The 20,242-nt window shown below is 43.5% G+C and overlaps 1 protein-coding gene across 1 annotated transcript; it reads left to right on the forward strand.

Annotated features, from left to right (window-relative positions):
* Window positions 1-7,246: 7,246 nt before the first annotated feature.
* On the forward strand, window positions 7,247-19,962 carry LOC115653080 (transmembrane emp24 domain-containing protein 7). Its single transcript, XM_030565769.1, has 4 exons — window positions 7,247-7,387; window positions 7,578-7,827; window positions 13,493-13,738; window positions 16,946-19,962. The coding sequence occupies exons 2-4, from the start codon at window positions 7,633-7,635 to the stop codon at window positions 17,180-17,182; spliced, it is 678 nt and encodes a 225-aa protein (XP_030421629.1). The 5' UTR covers window positions 7,247-7,387; window positions 7,578-7,632; the 3' UTR covers window positions 17,183-19,962.
* Window positions 19,963-20,242: the final 280 nt, after the last annotated feature.

Raw genomic sequence — 20,242 nt, forward strand, 5'->3', positions numbered from 1 at the left:
AAGAATAGGCTTGATCATCTTAGCTGCACACCTACAACTGCATTGGCAGGAAAACTGAATGATTTATCAAATTTTTTCTGCTGCCAAGTTCTATAAGCCTATGAAATCTTCAATGGGATATTTGCATGAGTAAGGACTGCAGGTTCGAACTTACTGATGTCTTTCCTTTTTAACACCCAAACAAAAGGAAACCTTGCTTCAGTCCTATGCTCTCATTCTGATCTCACTGACTCTGGTTAAACTAGGACCAACTCCATGCAAGTCAAAGAAATTGTTATTGGTATAAAACTATCTAAAATCAAACCCAAGTCCATAGTCTCTAGGTATCATCAAAGTTTGACTCTGCTAATCATTTCAAAGCAGCAGATTTGAGGCTTGACTCAGCTATTACATAGACTGAGAGCAAGATAAAAAGGAACATGTACACCTGATTTTCTTCTTCCTTCTAGCTTTCTTCAGTTTTTCTCTCCACTTTCCATTCCTTCAACTTTATATGTCCGACCCCTCAGGGAAGGAACTGCCTGTACTGCCAAAGTCTATCAGAATTCCTAGACAGAACATGTTCTAATAATTGAATCATAGAATATCTGGGTTTGAAGAGACCTCAGGAGGTCATCTAGTCCAATCCCCTGCTCAAAGCTGGACCGACACCAAGTAAATCATCCCAGCCAAGGTTTTGTCAAGCCAGGCCTTAAAAACCTCTAAGGAAGGAGATTCCACCACCTCCCTAGGTAACCCATTCCAGTGCTTCACCACCCTCCTAGTGAAATAGTGTTTCCTAATATCCAGCCTAGACTTCTCCCACTGCAACTTGAGACAACTGCTTCTTGTTCTGTCATCTAACACCACTGAGAACAGCCTAGCTCCATCCTGTTTGGAACCCCCTTCAGGTAGTTGAAGGCTGCTATCAAATCTCCCTCACTCTTCTGAAGACTAAATAACCCCAGTTTCCTCAGCCTCTCCTCGTAAGTCATGTGCCCCAGCCCCCTAGTCATTTGTGTTGCTCTCCGCTGGACTCTCTCCAATTTATCCACATCACTTTTGTAGTAGGGGGTCCAAAACTGGACATAATACTCCAGGTGTGGCCTCACCAGTGCCGAATAGAGGAGAATAATCACTTCCCTCAGTCTGCTGGCAGTGCTCCTACTAATACAGCCCAATATGCCATTGGCCTTCTTGGCAACAAGGGCACACTGCTGACTCATATCCAGCTTCTCATCCACTGTAATCCTCAGGCCCTTTTCTGCAGAACAGCTGTTTAGCCAGTCGGTCCTCAGCCTGTAGTGGTGCATGGGATTTTTCCTTTCTAAGTGCAGGACTCTGCACTTATCCTTGTTGAACCTCGTCAGATTTCTTTTGGCCCAATCCTCTACTTTGTCCAGGTCACTCTGGACCCTGTCCCTACCCTCCAGCCTATCTACCTCTCCCCCAGCTTAGTGTCATCTGTGAAGTTGCTGAGGGTGCAAACCATCCCATCATCCAGATCATTAATAAATGTTGAACAAAACTGGCCCCAGGACTGACCCCCGGGGCACTCTGCTTGATACCGACTGCCAACTAGACATTGAGCCATTGATCACTACCCACTGAGCCCAACAATCTAGCCAGCTTTCTATCCACCTTATAGTCCATTCATCCAAACCATACTTTTTTTGAATTGCTGGCAAGGATACTGTGGAAGACCATATCAAAAGCTTTGTTAAAGTCACGATATATCACATCCACCGCTTTTGCAATATCCACAGAGCCATTTCGCTCATCATAGAAGTCAATCAGGTTGGTCAGGCATGACTTGCCCTTGGTGAATCCATGTTGATTGTTCCTGATCACCTTCCTCTCCTCCACATGCTTCAGAACCGATTCCTCGAGGACCTGTTCCATGATTCTGCTGGGGACTGAAGTGAGGCTGACCAGTCTGTAGTTCCCTGGGTTCTATTTCTTCCCTTTTTTAAATATGGGCACTATATTTGTCTTTTTCCAATCATCCAGAACCTCCCCCAATCACCACAAATTTTCAAAGATAATGGCCAATGGCTCTGCAATCACATCAGCCAACTCCTTCAGTACTCTTGGATGCATTAGATCTGGACCAATGGATTTGCGCACATCCAGCTTTTCTAAATAATCCTTAACCTATTCTTTCACCACTGAGGGCTGCTCACCTCCTCCCCATACTGTGTTGTCCAGTGCAGCAGTCTGAGAGCTGACCTTGTCTGTGAAGACTAAGGCAAAAAAAGCATTGAATACTTCAGTTTTTTCCACATCATCTATCACAATGTTGCCTCCACCATTCAGTAAGGGTCCCACACTTTCCCTGGCCTTCTTGTTACTAACATACCTGTAGAAACCCTTCTTGTTACCCTTCACATCCCTTGCTATCTGCAGCTCCAATTGTGCCTTCGCCTTCCTGATTACACCCCTGATGTTGGACCAATATTTTTATAATCCTCCCTAGTCATCTGTCCAAATCCATTTATCACTATGCAAGAGAGGTTTGCTGTTTTGTGAAGGCAGTTAAATCCTCTTCCCAGCCCCTCACAATGTCACATATACATGTGCAAAAGTTGATGTCAAGCTAATATAACAGTACAATAGAGTCTTTCTCTACTCATTGACTGAGCACCATATTCTTACTTCCAATGCAAGACGCACATCTCTGTTTAACTTGAAAATCAAGCACACTAACATACTTGTTGAAGTATGCAGCTGTGGTTGATGGGGGTTGGAAGTTAGAACCTGCCGTGAGAATGTTTCATATCTCTCTCTCTCTCACACACACACACACACACACACACACACACACACACACACACACACACACACAGAATCGAAGAGCCACAGTAAGATGTCAGCAGCCCCTCCCACTGTCATAACTTTAGTCCCAGATTTGGACCTTAGCGTCCAAAATATGGGGGTTAGCATGAAAACTTCCAAGCTTAGTTACCAGCTTGGACCTGGTACTTGCTGCCACCACCCAAAAAATTAGAGTGTTTTGGGGCACTCTGGTCCCCCTGAAAAACCTTCCCTGGGGACCCCAAGACCCAAATCCCTTGAGTCTCACAACAAAGGGAAATAATCCTTTTTCCCTTCCCCCCTCCAGGTGCTCCTGGAGAGATACACAGACACAAGCTCTGTGAATCCAAACAGAGTGACTCCCCCTCTCCGTTTCCAGTCCTGGAAACAAAAGCACTTTCCTCTTCGCCCAGAGGGAATGCAAAATTAGGCTAGCAAATCCAACACACACAGATCTCCCCCTGATTTCTTCCTCCCACCAATTCCCTGGTGAGTACAGACTCAATTTCCCTGAAATTTCCCAGAAAAGAAAACTCCAACAGGTCTTAAAAGAAAGCTTTATATAAAAAGAAAGAAAATACATACAAATGGTCTCTCTGTATTAAGGTGACTAAATACAGGGTCAATTGCTTAGAAGAAATATTGAATAAACAGCCTTATTCAAAAAGAATACAAATCAAAGCACTCCAGCACTTATATTCATGCAAATACCAAAGAAAAGAAACCATATAACTTACTATCTGATCTCTTTGTCCTTACACTTAGAAACAGAAGACTAGAAAGCAGAAACTACTTCTCCAAAGCTCAGAGAAAGCAGGCAGACAGAAAACAAAGACTCAGACACACACTTCCCTCCACCCAGAGTTGAAAAAATCCGGTTTCCTGATTGGTCCTCTGGTCAGGTGCTTCAGGTGAAAGAGACATTAACCCTTAACTATCTGTTTATGACACCCACCCACTGGCAGTCCCACCAATCAGCGCCTCACCCTTTCCCCGCACCTCCCGATCAGCTGTTTTGTGGCATGCAGCAGGCTCTGGAGAGGTGAGGGAGGAGCAAGGACATAGCAGGCTCAGGGAAAGGGTGGAGTGAGGGCAGGGCCTGTGACAGACCCAGAGGTTGAGCAGTGAGCACGCCCCGCCACATTGGGAAGTTGGTGCCTATAGCTCCAGCCCCAGAGTCGGTGCCTATACAACGAGCTGCATATTAACTTCTGAAGAGCCACATGTGGCTCTGGAGCCACAGTTGGCCACCTCTATTCTGGGAGATAGGTTGACTGCCTGGTAAAAAATGCAACGGCCTCACAGTATTCTGCCTCTGCAGAATACTGACCTTGGTTTTGAGAATATCACACACTATTTGCAAAGTAAGCTACACAACAAGAGAAGCATGTACAATGTTATTTTTTGTTAAATACACAGTGGTTACAGATGACATGGAGGTAGAGCAAAAGGGGACAGAAAGAATCTGATAATAGTTGCTGTTGCATTAAACTGGAGAATATGTGCTCTGTACTTATTTTTCATTATCCTCCTCTGTGAGCATTATCAGAGACTAAGTGGATCATTAAAGGGGAAAGTATTACAAGGAAAACGACAGTGAAACAATGCATGGAAAAGCATGTGTAATGGTTTTTTAACAGGAGAAGGGCCAGAACTGTTGAGCTTACAAGAAAATTGGGTTATAAAGCCCTGCCTTCTAGGAGCTTAGGAGGATAGGAATAGTTTTTTTAGATGAAACCTGAAGCATTTGTTCTTGTCTCCTTTGCAGAAGGTGGGACATGCTGTTCTTAAATCAGGTTGGGATATCAGATATATTTTTCCTTGATCGGAATAGGAAAGGGAGCCTTTCAATCTGGGTGGCATAGGAAGGGAAAAGAGACAACAGGGAAAGAGAGGACAGAGTAGGATGTATAGACCACGAGAAAAGGATTTTTATTTATTTATCTGTAAGCATGTCTGAGGACAGCAACTGCACAGCAACAGAATATACGCTGGGGAGAGAACACTACAGATCTTGGAAGCACTTAACAGAAATCAGCAAAGAGACAATAACTTGCAAAATGCTTTATTATATACAAAAGAAAACAATATTTTAATATCTCCTGAGTACGAATGACCTCCATCCAGCTCCATTTTCCTGCAGTCCCAGCACTCTATAATCAGAAAAGAGATAACCCCAGCAACAGTACAGTTTAGCATTTTGAGATATTTATTTACTTTCTTTTCTAGGGAGTCAGTGTTTATATAAGTAACCTATGTCTGGTTTCGTAGCACTGAAGCTAAGATGGGTAGTATTAGCAGTACATCCCTCCATTGGGTTCTGAGGGGTCTGTAAATAGTGTCTTTTTTATATTAACAGTAAACATAGCATGTGGTTGCAACAGAACAGTCAGCTTACAAAGGTTTGTGCCTGCAGAATTTGCAATACACTTGCTTCAGTCTTAACAGATTGAGTTCCATGGCAGAGAAAAATCTAAATATATTAACATTTACTTTACATGGGATTGAGTGTAAAAATGGAATGGCAAATCTGCAGTGGGAATAAGGAGAGATGGATAAAATTAAAAATGTTTTGGGTTTCTATGTCTCTGAATTAAAAGGAAAGACTTCAGAATAGGAATTGAGAAAAAACAATGAAGTAGAAAATCATGATCATCTCTCTCTCTCTCCATATATAACAAATAGGAACAGGGTAATACCCCTCTAGCGGGACTCAGTGTTCTATTATTAAGCGACAAAGAGTCCTCTGGCACTTTATAAACTAGCAGATGTATTGGAGCATAAGCTTTTGTGGGTGCATGCTGCACCTGACGAAGTAGGTATTCACCCACAAAAGCTTATGTTCCAATATGTCTGTTAGTCTATAAGGTGCCACAGGACTCTTTTGTCGTTTTTTACAGATCCAGACTAACACGGCTACCCCTCTGATACTGTTCTATTATTGTAAAGTCTGACAGAACTCAACCAGATCAGCAGTGTGTACATAGCTAGACTAGCCTTGCATATATGTGTAGATTTTGTAAATTAACCATGATTATTTAGGACCCAAATGTGCCCATGTGGTTTCTTCATATTGTTTTTGTTGTGCGAAGAACAGAAGACTCAATTGTGATGGGTTGGATACCTTGGGAAGCCACCTGATGTGCTGAGATGCCTGTTCTGCCAGCATGGCCCCCTTTAACATGTCTTGCTGAGCCAGGCTCTTAAACCCTCCTCTAATATACACATAGGCAGAGCCACAGGCGGCTGGAGATCAGCTCCGGGAAGACTCAGACTTGCTCCAGCACTGGGATGTTGACCTCCCTTGCAGCGCAGACCCACAATACATTATGAAATTCATCTCCTCCCTCAGTAGAGGTGTACACACTTCTTCCCCCCCCCCACTTAGAAATTACAGAAACTGGGTTTAATGATAAACAAAACACATATTATTAACTATAAAAGGCAGCTTTTAAGTGGTAAAAGGGGCGTCTTCTTTTATCTCTTAGCTTCTCTTACCTTCTGGTCTTATTACCCATCACTGTGTCACCTGACACTAAAGTGACAGGGGGCCAATTTGAATGAAAGCTGCTGCCAGCCGCAGAACGAGATAGCTGGACGCGAACAGACTCATATTGGCGAATGTAAAGCCCTGACTAGTGAGCAGTTGGCCTTTACACCGTGCAACTGCGACGCGACCTGCTGTGACTGGGATGAAAGTGAAACAAGCTGCAGGCGCGGCTGGGGCACAGGCTGAATTGCGGGAAGAGGGACCAGCGTCTCAGGCGACAGCTCAGCACGTTATCACCAGAGCTGCTGCCAGCAGCACCGCCGTGGGGATAGACGCCTCACTGCCGCTGCGGGTCGTCCCGCCCTCTCACCTTTTCCCCGCCCCATTGTCCTTCGCCGCCCCGCCCACCGCCCTCTCCTGCCCCGCCCCATTGTCCTTCGCCGCCCCGCCCACCGCCCTCTCCTGCCCCGCCCCATTGCCCTTCGCCGCCCCGCCCACCGCCCTCTCCTGCCCCGCCCCATTGTCCTTCGCCGCCCCGCCCACCGCCCTCTCCTGCCCCGCCCCATTGCCCTTCGCCGCCCCGCCCACCGCCCTCTCCTGCCCCGCCCCATTGTCCTTCGCCGCCCCGCCCACCGCCCTCTCCTGCCCCGCCCCATTGTCCTTCGCCGCCCCGCCCACTGCCCTCTCCTGCCCCGCCCCATTGTCCTTCGCCGCCCCGCCCACTGCCCTCTCCTGCCCCGCCCCATTGTCCTTCGCCGCCCCGCCCACCGCCCTCTCCTGCCCCGCCCCATTGTCCTTCGCCGCTCCGCCCACCGCCCTCTCCTGCCCCGCCCCATTGTCCTTCGCCGCTCCGCCCACCGCCCTCTCCTGCCCCGCCCATTCTCCTTCGCCGCCACGCCCACTGCCCTCTCCTGCCCCGCCCATTCTCCTTCGCCGCCCCGCCCTCTTTTCCCCAAACACCACGTCGACAAAACCAGGGGAAGCACTTCCGGGTCGGAGGCGCGCGACCTGCGTAGCCACTTCCGCATTCCCAGTTCGTTCGCTCTTCTCGCCACGCTGCACAGACACCGGCTGCCGCCGACTACTACATCCGGGCCTCTTGCAGTGAGTCCCCCGCTCTGCGCCCACTTCCCCCCGTCCGCCCCCCCGCTGGGCAGTCTAGCTCGCGGGCCCCTGGTCACGGTGCCGGGCTGGGCGCTAGGCCTGCTCGCTGCGGCCTCCGTTGCTCCCCCTCCTCGCCCGGCGAGAGCCGCTCCTGGACTTGCTCCGACTCATTCTTCCCTTTGCCCCTTAGCTGCTGCTGCCGCCGCCGTCGGGTGCTGAGACCCCCTCCCCGCTCTACCGGGGAGATGCTACTGCGGGGCTTGCTGGGCCCTGGTGCCGCGGCCTGGTCCGCGATCTCGGGGTTGCGGGGGATGGTGCTGCTGCTGTGCGTGGGGGGCGCCGTGTGGGCCTCCGAGATCACGTTCGAGCTGCCCGACAACGCCAAGCAGTGCTTCTACGAGGAGATCGCGCAGGGCACCAAGTGCACCCTGGAGTTCCAGGTAATCACCCGCCCGGGCCGCGCCCCAGCAGCGCCAAGCGGTGCTTCGAGTGGGAATCGTGCAGGACACTCTAGAGTGCCAGATACACAGCTCCCTCATGCACCCCTCACATCCATCGTCAAGACAGAGTTACCCCCAGTTGATAGTGTTTCCCTGAACAGATTGCACAGGGGATCAGGGGCCCCTTGGAGTTGTGGGAATTTATTCTGTTTCCTCTAGCCAGTTAGAGATGCTTAAAACAGAGACCCAATGCACTATAATCTAGCCAACATTGCTTCATAATTCTAGCTCAGCAATAAGTAATGCTCTCATAAAGTGATCTTGTAGGGCACCAAGTGCACCTTACTATTCCAGATAACACTGTCCTTAAATCAGCTTAATATATACCTTTTTGCCAACATTACCTCACCCACACAACCAGCCAGCTAGTATCCCATTTCCTTGTAAAGGCAGCTGTTCTGCTGAGTTAACCCACACCACCTGTCACCACACACCTGTCCGGCTTGTCTTCACTTTCCCTGGCTTCCCTTTCACTGTGTGCAGCTGATTGATATTTCTAACTCGTGAAATAAACAAGGCTGTCCCTGAATTTCATTGTGATTCTGAGTTCATACCCTAAATCCTACTTCAATATTAGGTTTTGAGTGATTAAGTATTAATCAGTTGTGATTCTGGAATATTATTGCCCGATAACATGTATGCAAGGCTGTGCAATTGTTATGTGGGAGGCAGAGATGTAGAAGTGCTATGTTCTTGTTCTTTTCATGATTTTACTGTAGATCAGGAGGACTTGTGGCACCTTACAGACTAAGGCCATGTCTACATCTAAAATTTTGCAGCGCTGGTAGTTACAGCTGTATTAGTACAGCTGTATAGGGCCAGCGCTGCAGAGTGGCCACACTTACAGCAACCAGCGCTGCAAGTGGTGTTAGATGTGGCCACACTGCAGCGCTGTTGGGCGGCTTCAAGGGGGGGTTCGGGGAACGGGAGAGCAAACCGGGAAAGGAGACCAGCTTCGCCGCGGTTTGCTCTCGCGTTCCCCGAACCCCCCTGCAAACCGCAGGGAAGGAGACCAGCTTGCTCGGGGTTCGGGGAACGAGAGAGCAAACCGGGAAAGGAGACCCGCTTCGCCGCGGTTTGCTCTCGCGTTCCCGAACCCCCTGCAAACCGCAGGGAAGGAGACCTGCTTGCTCGGGGAACGGGAGAGCAAACCGCGGCGAAGCTGGTCTCCTTTCCCGATTTGCTCTCGCGTTCCCGGAGCCACCCAGCAAACCGCAGGGAAGGAGACCTGCTTGCTCGGGGCTCCGGGAACTAGAGAGCAAACCGGGAAAGGAGACCCGCTTCGCCGCGGTTTGCTCTCGCGTTCCCGGAGCCACCCTGCAAACCGCAGGGAAGGAGACCTGCTTGCTCGGGGTTCCGGGAACGAGAGAGCAAACCGCGGCGAAGCTGGTCTCCTTTCCCGGTTTGCTCTCTCGTTCCCCGAACCGCCGAGCAAGCGGTTCTCCTTCCCTGCGGTTTGCAGGGTGGCTCCGGGAACGAGAGAGCAAACCGCGGCAAAGCTGGTCTCCTTTCCCGGTTTGCTCTCTCGTTCCCGGAACCCCGAGCAAGCAGGTAAGGAGAACCGCTTGCTCGGCGGTTCGGGGAACGAGAGAGCAAACCGGGAAAGGAGACCAGCTTCGCCGCGGTTTGCTCTCTCGTTCCCGGAACCCCGAGCAAGCAGGTCTCCTTCCCTGCGGTTTGCAGGGTGGCTCCGGGAACGCGAGAGCAAACCGCGGCGAAGCGGGTCTCCTTTCCCGGTTTGCTCTCTAGTTCCCGGAGCCCCGAGCAAGCAGGTCTCCTTCCCTGCGGTTTGCAGGGTGGCTCCGGGAACGCGAGAGCAAACCGCGGCAAAGCTGGTCTCCTTTCCCGGTTTGCTCTCTCGTTCCCCGAACCGCCGAGCAAGCGGTTCTCCTTACCTGCTTGCTCGGGGTTCCGGGAACGAGAGAGCAAACCGGGAAAGGAGATCAGCTTGATTACCAGAGGCTTCCTCCTTCCACGGAGGTCAAGAAAAGCGCTGGTAAGTGTTTACATTGGATTACCAGCGCTGGATCCTCTACACCCGAGACAAAACGGGAGTACGGCCAGCGCTGCAAACAGGGAGTTGCAGCGCTGGTGATGCCCTGCAGATGTGTACACCTTCAAAGTTGCAGCGCTGTAACTCCCTCACCAGCGCTGCAACTTTCTGATGTAGACAAGCCCTAACAAATCTCTAAGGTGCCACAAGTCCTCCTGTTCTTTTTGCGGATACAGACTAAAACGGCTGCTACTCTGAAACCAGTAAAATAATGAGTTAGTTGTAAGCTTCTTGGAAAACTTCCCAAAATGGATCCATTGTATGTATTTATGTGTACATCACCTGTTTGTAGCTGAAACTCACATCAGCCTTGTGATATGGACACTTTGCCAAAATGATGTTGCTATAACAAGATATTCCTAGAGCTTCTTAGGGGTTGTACTACTTGGACCTTTATTCATTTAATTGTTGAGACTGTTTGCCAGCCTAATAAAAGTGAATCACTGTTAACTGTACAACATTTCACTTGTGAAAGGCACTTTAACTTTCTTTTATCTTATGTTTTGAGACTTGTTGGGGAAGGTAAATTGTGGAATTAGATTGCTACACTTAATATACTTGACTTTGGAATAATTATGTCTTTATTGGTAATGTGTATTTCACCATACACATACAACCTGACAAAATACTTCTGTTGATAATAGAAATTTACAGATAGGCAAAGTAAGAAAAATTCTGCTTGGTAACTTGAGTCCCACCTCAGTGTGTATAAAACATGTAATAAATGCCGTGTAAAGCACATATTTACAGCTCTGATAAAACAGCCAGCTCTGATGTTCACAAAGTTGAAGCTAAACAAAATTATGTAGCATTTATAAAGCTTTAACTTTTTTTTTTATTTCATGGTCTACTGTCATCCACATAATTTTCCAAAACTCTGAAAGTTTAAATCAATAAAAATAGAAAAAACTTCTTAAAAAATAAACATTGATGTTATCCATCAAAATTATATATAAAAAGGTGAATTTTGCCAAGCCTAAATAGAATACATCATTAATTATGAATTAATGCAGTTGCTTTTCAGTGTTTAACATGTGCCCATGCTTTTTGGAGGAATTGTACATCGGTGAATTCTGCTCCAAATGTCTTTGAGCTGTTTCTGCACCCATAGAAATAGAAAACTACTAGAGTGACTTTTCTATCAGTTTTGTCTTTCAGATCTAGCATTAAAACAAGTTCTAGTCATCTGATATTTAACCAAATTTAGTTGTAGCTCTTTGGTAGTAATTGTAGTTAAAGATTGCTGATCTAAAGTGCAATTTCTGAGGCTGCTTATATCTAAAGAAACTAAAAGATTTCTTTGAATATTGACACTGAAATATTTCAGTCATTTGTATTTTGTTCAGAAGAATTTTCCACAAAACCTGGGCTTCTTCTTTCTGCTAGCTGAGCTATTTTAATTTGTATGAGTAGAAGTCTGTCCTAAAACATTTATCTTGAATTTGTTTAAATGTAGTATCTTTGGGACAGACCTTTCAAACTGATACTAATGGGTGCATCCGAATTGTGGAAGTTGGAGATGAGACCTGGTGGGGCTAATCTATCCTCTGCAAGATTGTTGTTTTCTAGTGCATTGTTTAATCTATTTTAAAATTTAAGTGTTGTTTTTATCTTCTCCAGTCATAAACTTTTGAACAATCTGTTATAGACATTGCTAGTCAGATGAGCTTGTTTTTATTTTAATTAGTGTCTATAGATGCACTCAAAATGTTTGTTTTAAAAGGAAATAAAATGCTTGCTCACATTTAAATTTGTACCTCATTGTTTATCCAGATATAAATCAGTGGTTTCTAAATTTGCCAAAGGCTTTTTTACATTGCTTCAATGACATGAGGGTTTGGGATACTTATAAGCTTTGGCTAACTTCATTCAGTGTTGGGAGAAGACATAAGCTCTGCTCGAGGGAGGCAACAGTATTCCTAAGTCTGCATTAAAATCCCCTAAATGCAACTGCAACAAGGTTTTTTTTTTTCTTCTTCTATAAAGTTGTGCTGAAATCAAACCTATCTGACTTGTTTCCAATTAAATTTAGAAACTAGGTTTACTATGAAGACTGTCTATAAAACCTATAAAGAATTCTTAAATGCATAGTGTCTGTATCATAAGGATACAGTTTTTTTTAATTTAAACCTAGTACAGTGGAGTTGCATCTTACGCAGGGGTTAGGTTCTAAAGTCAGTGCATAAGGTGAAAATCGTGTATAGTCAAACTTACCCTTGAAAATTCCTTAAATTGCCCATAAAGTACAGTACTGTATACTAAGAGGTAAAGTCGGTACAGAGTCCCAGGCCCTTTAAATTGCCACCCGAGCCCAGCTGCTGGAGCCCCGGGATAGCAGCGGCAGGGCTCCAGCGGTGATTTAAAGGGCCCAGGGCTGCGGAGAGTCCCGGGCCCTTTAAATCACCACCAGAGCCCTGCCGCTGCTACCCCGGGGCTCTGGCAGCGGGGCTTGGGAGGTGATTTCAAGGGCCTGGGGCTCCAGTCGCTTTAATTCACCGACCTGGGGAAGCTGGTCCGGTGTATCGTCTTACTTTCACCTCTGACAGTATCTTTAAACACTAGAATCACACTCAGTGTGGCAAGATGGTCATGCTGTGAGAGGCATGCAGGAACTAAGATGGATTGAGGGAACAGCAGACTCACGTCTCTCATCTCCACACTCACTCTGGGGCATACGCTCATTGACTGGAATGGTGGGTGGAGTTGTTGGGGTGGGATTTTTTGTTTTTTTGTTTTTTTGTTTTTTTTGGCTGAGCCTGTATAGTTGAATTTGCGTAAGTTTAAATGTGCGTATGATGCGACTCCACTGTATGATTTTCTCTCATTTCCAAAAATATGCTGATAAAGGTTTGTGTGTAATTAAAAAAAAAAGGGGGGGGGGCATATCCAGTCCCTATTCTTGTGCCACTCTGCAGCACAAAGCAGGAAGAAAGCTGGCTTAACATATCTGTGTGAAACACCTTTCCAGTCACATTGGAAGCAGGTGTAGGCTGGGGCATTGTTGCATTCTGGAAATTCCAACCTGCTGGAACAGCTCCAGTGTGTTTAATGCTGTATTGGTTTTTCTGGACTTGAAAAGTGGGCCTAAAATACAGTAAGATTTACTGTTCAAACACAGTATTACTTTAATTTTATTGTTTTGTCAGGTTCTTCTACTGTACCTATCACGAAAGTATCTGAGAAACTTAAGTAAAATAACTTAATTGAAATGAAACTTTCTCTCATGTATTTGCATAAATTAATATGTTTGAAAAAACTTATCAATCTTCTACAACTGAATGGATGTACAGTGTTTTATTCTTATTTTGTTAGTGTGTAAAATCCAAGTTCATTGCTGTAGGCCAATATAAATTGATACTCTTGAATTGAACAACTTCACTGGTGAACTCTGGTTTATTACAGCTCTCTGTATCTTTTCTATTCTTGGTTTAGTGAATTAGTTAAATTAAATAAAATACATCAGATCGAATGACCTGTAGAGGTGCTTAGATAACTGTAATACTAAGATTAACTTTCTATTCTATTAAAGTGCCAATCTTTCACGCTCCACAGGTGATCACTGGAGGGCATTATGATGTTGATTGTCGGCTGGAAGATCCTGATGGCATTGTGTTATACAAAGAGATGAAAAAACAATATGATAGCTTTACCTTCACTGCGTCTAGGAATGGAACATACAAATTCTGCTTCAGCAATGAATTTTCTACTTTCACGCACAAAACTGTATACTTCGACTTCCAGGTTGGAGAAGATCCACCTCTGTTTCCTAGTGAGAACAGAGTCACTGCACTTACCCAGGTAAAGGGCTGATTTAAAGTGACTGATAGCCAAACAAAAAATGGAGCAGCTGAGGCTTGGATTTTCAAAGGAGCCTAAGGGAGTTAGGTACCTACATCGCATTGAAAGTCAATAAAACTGGGCATCTAACTCCCTCAGACTTCTTTGAGTTTACTAGGGAGCTCAGTTTAAATCAAAGACTTAAAGTTGTTAACAATGAACTTTTGTCTGCTTAAAGTTTGGATGTAAAACTGAGCTTATGCAAACTTTAGTAGCAGTCATTAATCATGGAAGTAGAACTAAGATTTAGGGATTTACCTCTCAGTTAGCAAAGAGCAAAGTCATTCACAACAGGACATTATTTAAGGAAATTATTAGGATGCGAAGATGTTGGAGGAATACTATGTTGCCGGGTCAGGAAGGAATTCAACAGCAGACATTTCTAGACATTGTTCTGGAAGGAAGTGGCAGGTAGGCAAGGGATGGCAAAGAAGCCTCTTCCACTATTTTTGTGCCTCTTTCTTATAGGCTGTGGGTCAAAGAAGAGTTTAATTGGACCTTACTGTCATACTGAATTTTGTACAATCTACTGTTTTGGCAACAGTGGTACATGCATCTGTCTGTAGCCACAAGAGGTCCCAGTCTCAGCATTTGTGGAGACAAATGGGATTGCTGGAAAAAAATGTAGTGTGGATGAATAAAATGCACTTGAAAGGTTACAGAGTAAATATATTTAAATTTCCAGTATTTTAGTAATGGCAACTCATCTTTTTATACCATCATGGTAAAATATTGAGATTTTATCCTAAAAGCTAATCTGCTTTCCCTTGACGATACTAACTGTTTAACTAAAAATAGTTACAAACAATTCAGAGAATTATTAGTCTTATCATATGTATCACAGACAGGTATATTTTCTTAAGGAAGCTGCATTTCAGTGCTGTGACTTTACTCCTGTCTGAAAGTTGAAGTGTTGGTGCTTTGAACTTTTTGAACAGTTTGTTTCTAAAATCTGCCTTTCTGTAGAAACATCGAGTAGTGAAAAAAATAAAAATAGGCTTTTACATTTCATGCCTCTTTTTAAGGAAAGTAAAACTGAATAAGATAATTAGGAAATGCTTAATTTAATATTTAGATTAGAAATCCGTCCAGTAAGTCAAAATTATGAGAAGCAAAGAAAAGGCTAGCAAAACAAACTGAAAATAAAACACGTTTCACGTCTAGTTGGTTAATGTTATAGATGTTTGAATTTATGTACAGTAGGGCAGGAAACTGCTTCCCCACAAAAAAGGCTTCAGCTGTGTGAAGTTTTATTCTTAAACCTTAGGTCTTCTTTTTGTTTTTTACATGTCTTTATTTTAGCCTCACTTACTTCATTTCTCCTAAACACAAACCCATTTAAATGTGTTCAGTACATTACCCACAGATACCTTGTGTGCTGCCAACCAGCAGCAAACTCACTCCAAAACTGCTATTTAGGTGAGTACGCATCATTTCAGTACTTTGGAACCAAGGATATAAACACCACCCCCTAGCTATCTTTCTACTGGCCTGAGTGGACCCAAAGATCTCTCTTCCAGTGCATTTCACAATCTTTTTGCTGTTGTCAAATGAATATAGGAACTTGAGGACTCCTCAGTTCAATTCCAGGTTTTGTAGGGGAGCTTGCTCTAATAATTAGAGCTGTCTGTCTCTCTGTCCCCCTTCTGTTCCTATCTACCCTGCCTCTTTCTGGTTCTTGTCCTCCACCCTATCTCTCTATTTTTCCCTATTCTCTGGATCCTGCAACTCCCTCTCTTCCTGACCCATCTAATGCTGCTATTCTCTCTTTCTCTCCTCATCCCTGTGCATTCCAGTGTGGTTGCTTCCTCAGTGTTGCCTGGGCACCAGCAGTGGGAGTATTGAGAACACTTGGTTCTTGTCCTGCACCATAGTGTCCCTTTGCTGCCGGAAGGAGCAACTACAGGGGAAGTCCAGTTCAGTGCAGGCAGACTCTTCAGAGAATTTAGAGAACTGAGCATGTATGAATTGTGACTTTTCTAAGTGCATGGCCAGCTTAGACAGATTTTCATAGGAATGTGTGACAGATCCAAACCAGTGGGGTACAGGAGTCTGGTAGAGGGCAAATATACTGGTCACTGGATGAGTAGTTTTCTGTTCCCTGAGTGTCTAGAGCAGGGGCTGCACTAGAGTAATCAGGAACCTGCTGGAACCAATTAAGGCGGACAGGCTGATTAGAATACCTGCAGCCAATCAAGGCAGGCTAATCAGGGCACCTGGGTTTAAAAAGGAACTCACTCCAGTCAGGCGAGGGGGAGCCAGAGGAGAGGAAGTGTGTGTGAGGAGCTTGGAGCAAGAGGCCCAAGGAGCTGAGAGTGAGAGGGTGTGCTGCTGGAGGACTACGGAGTACAAGCAGTATCAGACACCAGGAGGAAGGTCCTGTGGTGAGGATAAAGAAGGTATTTGGAGGAGGCCATGGGGAAGTAGCCCAGAGAGTTGTAGCTGTCATGCAGCTGTTACAGGAGGCACTATAGACAGCTGCCATCCACAGCGCCCTGGGCTGGAACTCAGAGTAGAGTGTGGGCCCGGGTTCCCCCCAAACCTCCCAACTCCTGATCAGACACAGGAGAAGTTGACCCAGACTGTGGGGAAGATCACTGAGGTGAGCAAATCTGCCAAATAAGTTCAGGATCCACCAACGTAGAGGAGGAACTTTGTCACAAATGGTAAAAGGCATATCCCTGACACCCAGATGGCCCCTGTCAAATATTAAGTCCCTGCTTCAAAGGCTCGAGGGTTTCTCAACAAATCACTTTTTTATATATATATATATATATATATATATGCAACATGTTGTATGTTTCCCTAATCGTGTTCTCTGAAATGGCTGACCATTTTAGCTGAAACAAAACACAAAACCTGAGGCAGACACTTAGCATAGAACATTTCAGCCCAGACAGTTTGGCCAAGTTCTAAGTAACTGAAAATGGGGCCATATAATGGGAAATGTGAGGCAACTTTAATGATATATTATGTGGTTGAGGGGGAAAATATTTAGTATATTGGTTAATGTGGGTTAGATGTGACAGAGCTTAAAAGCATATTAGTTGAGAGAATAAACATGCTCCATCTAAAATTACAGAAGTCCTGGCTATATATGCTCAGATACAGCACAAAGATAGAATTCTTCCAATGCTTTTCTAATTCAGAAATATTGTTTTTGTCTAGATGGAGTCTGCTTGTGTTTCAATTCATGAAGCTTTGAAGTCTGTTATCGATTATCAGACTCATTTCCGCTTGAGAGAAGCACAAGGTCGCAGCAGAGCAGAAGATCTAAACACCAGAGTAGCCTATTGGTCAATAGGAGAAGCCATCATTCTTCTAGTAGTTAGTATTGGGCAGGTATTTCTCCTCAAAAGCTTCTTCTCTGATAAAAGAACCACCACAACCCGTGTTGGATCATAACCAGTAGTGAAATGATGCTTCAGATCCACTGTACACTGTTCATCTGTAAACTTACTGTTTTCCAATTAATTTAGATACAAAAGAACTAAAGATGGGCAACAGTTTTAATACCTTTTTACCCTCTTCCCATTCATTAAAAATTGCAAAAAGTAGTCAAAGTGAACGGGACAGCTTTTTATTTGAAATATTTGGAAAAGTTGAGAACTTACTATTTTTTTGTTTGTGTTAAGCATCCAGCAGTGATCTGTTTTTCCTTTACTTGTATTCACTGATTAATCTGTGGTATGCTTTGAAAAAAGCCCAAATAGTTGATATGGAAGACAGTACATGTGAAAAATTGATGATATTTTAGCTTTTCAGGCTGAAGGTGTTGGATTAAAACCAAAAGCAAATGTGATGAACTGTAGTCACAAAGCATTGAACTGCATTGTTTTGATTTGCTCTGAAAAATCCAATCCATATATCTTTCTTTGCTGTAAAACTTGCAAGTTAACACTACATCATGGCACAAATACTGTTCTTCTATAGAATGGTAAGTCTCCACTTTTCACACTTGTTACGTTTTATTTTTAAACAAGTTTCTTTAAAAAAAAAATACATTCTTCCTGTATTACAATATAATGAATTTCCTGTTTTACAATATTGTTTTTTATTGAACAAATTGTAAACTGAGACTACTCAGGAAATCAATTTTCTATACTCTATAAAAATCAATTTCCAAGGCTTTTTTTTTTTAATGCAATAAAATAGGGAGAATCCTGTAACTCTGTCACTGAAGTTGTGTAGTCTCTGGAGTCATGTATGCTGCTGTGGCTCTTCAAAATTAGGACAACAGTGGTAAACTGGCTTGTTAGGTAGCCCAGCACTGATACTGGACATGGTTGTATGACATCTGTGTGAGGCACATACAAAGCTTTCTAGTAAATCATTATCAAGTCCAATTTGTTGTTTATACTGCATTGTATCTCCATGGTTGTGATGCATTGGTACATTGTTGCCTTGTGCATCTAACTGCCACTTCTGGTTTGCTAGTGGTCATGCAATGTTTTTAAAAGTTTCAGGGTGTCTTTTGGTAGGTTTGCAGTCTACATTGTTATCATTGCTCATGTCTTTAATAGATGCTGTATTGTGTACTCTGAAAAGTCTTGTTTTATTAGAATGTGGAAGTTGGCAAACATACATAAATTGTTTGTATTCAAAATAAGATTAACAGCTAGTACAGACGAGTCGGGAAGGACTATGGTAATCTCACCAATTTTCAAGTGCACAGGAGAAACAACTACTAACCTAAAGACACAAGAAAATGTAGGGTTTTTCACTGACTTTCCTTAAGCTAGCATGCAGTAAAAGGACTGCAATTCTGATTTGTTGCCAGTGTTGATCAGATATTTTCAACTCTGGCGAAACTAAAAAGTTTGTTTATATATAAAATTAAAAAAGAGTCATACTTGGGCACATGGCAAAAAACTCAGGGCCATCAACTTAAAACAATTTAAATTTCAGTGGTTGTAATAAAAGGAGGTTCTAGATTTATTCTTACTGTGAATAATCAATTACCTGTAGTTTGAGACATCCAAGAAAAATTGAGCTAATTCCTATTTTAGGGGTCACTGAGGTTGGTAGGTGAAAAACAGGATCTTAGTTTAAGGAATCTAGTTGATATTCTCAGACCTTGTTTTTAATTTTTTGAAGCACCTACAACTTCCTTTATTTGGAGGGGTAAAAACAATGCCAGTGCTGGTTACAACTTTGCAAAAATAAACTAGCGCACAGACACTTTTCCTGAATGCCACAAGCCTGTGCCTGCATACAATACTCTTCCCTGATTGTGCTTGGCTGCTTTATTCTTGTGTGGCAACAAGCTGATCTTCTGCAGGTTACTTACAAACTTAATTACATGCAATAATAAAGCAAATGGGTTCAGTTAGGGCAAGTGTTGCATGTTTGCCATTATAACCATTTGATGAAAATGTGATCTAATTTTGGCAGTGTCCCATTGCAGTCTTCTGAAGCTTGAACTATCACTTGTAAGTAGATCAGTTAATGAGTAGCTTTAATTGCCATGAAAACGTTTATTTTAAAGATGTGAATTTTTTTTCTACATTAGTTGCTTCGTGTTACTGTCAAAATTGCTAAATGGTGTAGGCCAAATATTGGTTTATATCCTCACAGATTCATTCTCTCTCTCTCTCTCTTTTGTCTTTTTATTTTTTCCCGTTTGAATGGGTAAAGTGGAACTGTTTAGCTCAGTATACCTCCCACTGCAGAGGTCTTGTGGAATTGACTGTTAAATTGAAGTTGACTATTCAAACCAATCCTCCTGTAGCTTAAAAAAAGCCTTTATTTTTCTGTTCTAAAAACATGGCACAAAACCACATGTTTAAACATAGCTGTATATATATTTTTAGAATAAGTGACTGAATAAAATTAATAGGATATAATAGACACATGCTAACAAATCAACAGTGGGTGAAAAAACATTTTAAGGTATGTGACAATTAAAGCTTCATCCTTTTTATATTAAGGACATGGTTCAAATAAGAGGTGTATGGTACACAGCTAAATCACCCAGTGTTTGATAAAATACAATTTTATTATGTACTGCAAAAGACACCAGTTTTTTACTATTCTTTGGATGTTTTATGTTTACGGAACCTCTTCTTTTTTTTGTGGCCTGAAATGTCAATTCCTGTTTTAGTTTGAAAACATTTGTTAGTTTGAATAAGACAAAAGGCAGACCCTGTGAATATTGTATGGGAAAATAAAAATTAATATATGAACATGGTCTGAATGGATTTTTATTTTGAGACTGGATGAGAAAGAAAGAAAAAGTGAGATTGAAACAGCTAACCTATATTTTAGAATAAGTATTTTTTTAAGTACTTATCCATTATTAATTTATTAGATGCCACTTGATTGCTCATTACCACATTTCTTTAAATTTGAGATTGGATTACTGCAAGGCACTCCATATGAGGCTATACTTTAAGGCCATTTAGAGACTTGAATTAGTGCAATATGGTTGCTTGCTTGTTAAGCAATGCATCATGAGTGCACTGC

Source organism: Gopherus evgoodei, chromosome 6, assembly GCF_007399415.2.
Source record: "Gopherus evgoodei ecotype Sinaloan lineage chromosome 6, rGopEvg1_v1.p, whole genome shotgun sequence".
NCBI lineage: Eukaryota > Metazoa > Chordata > Testudines > Testudinidae > Gopherus > Gopherus evgoodei.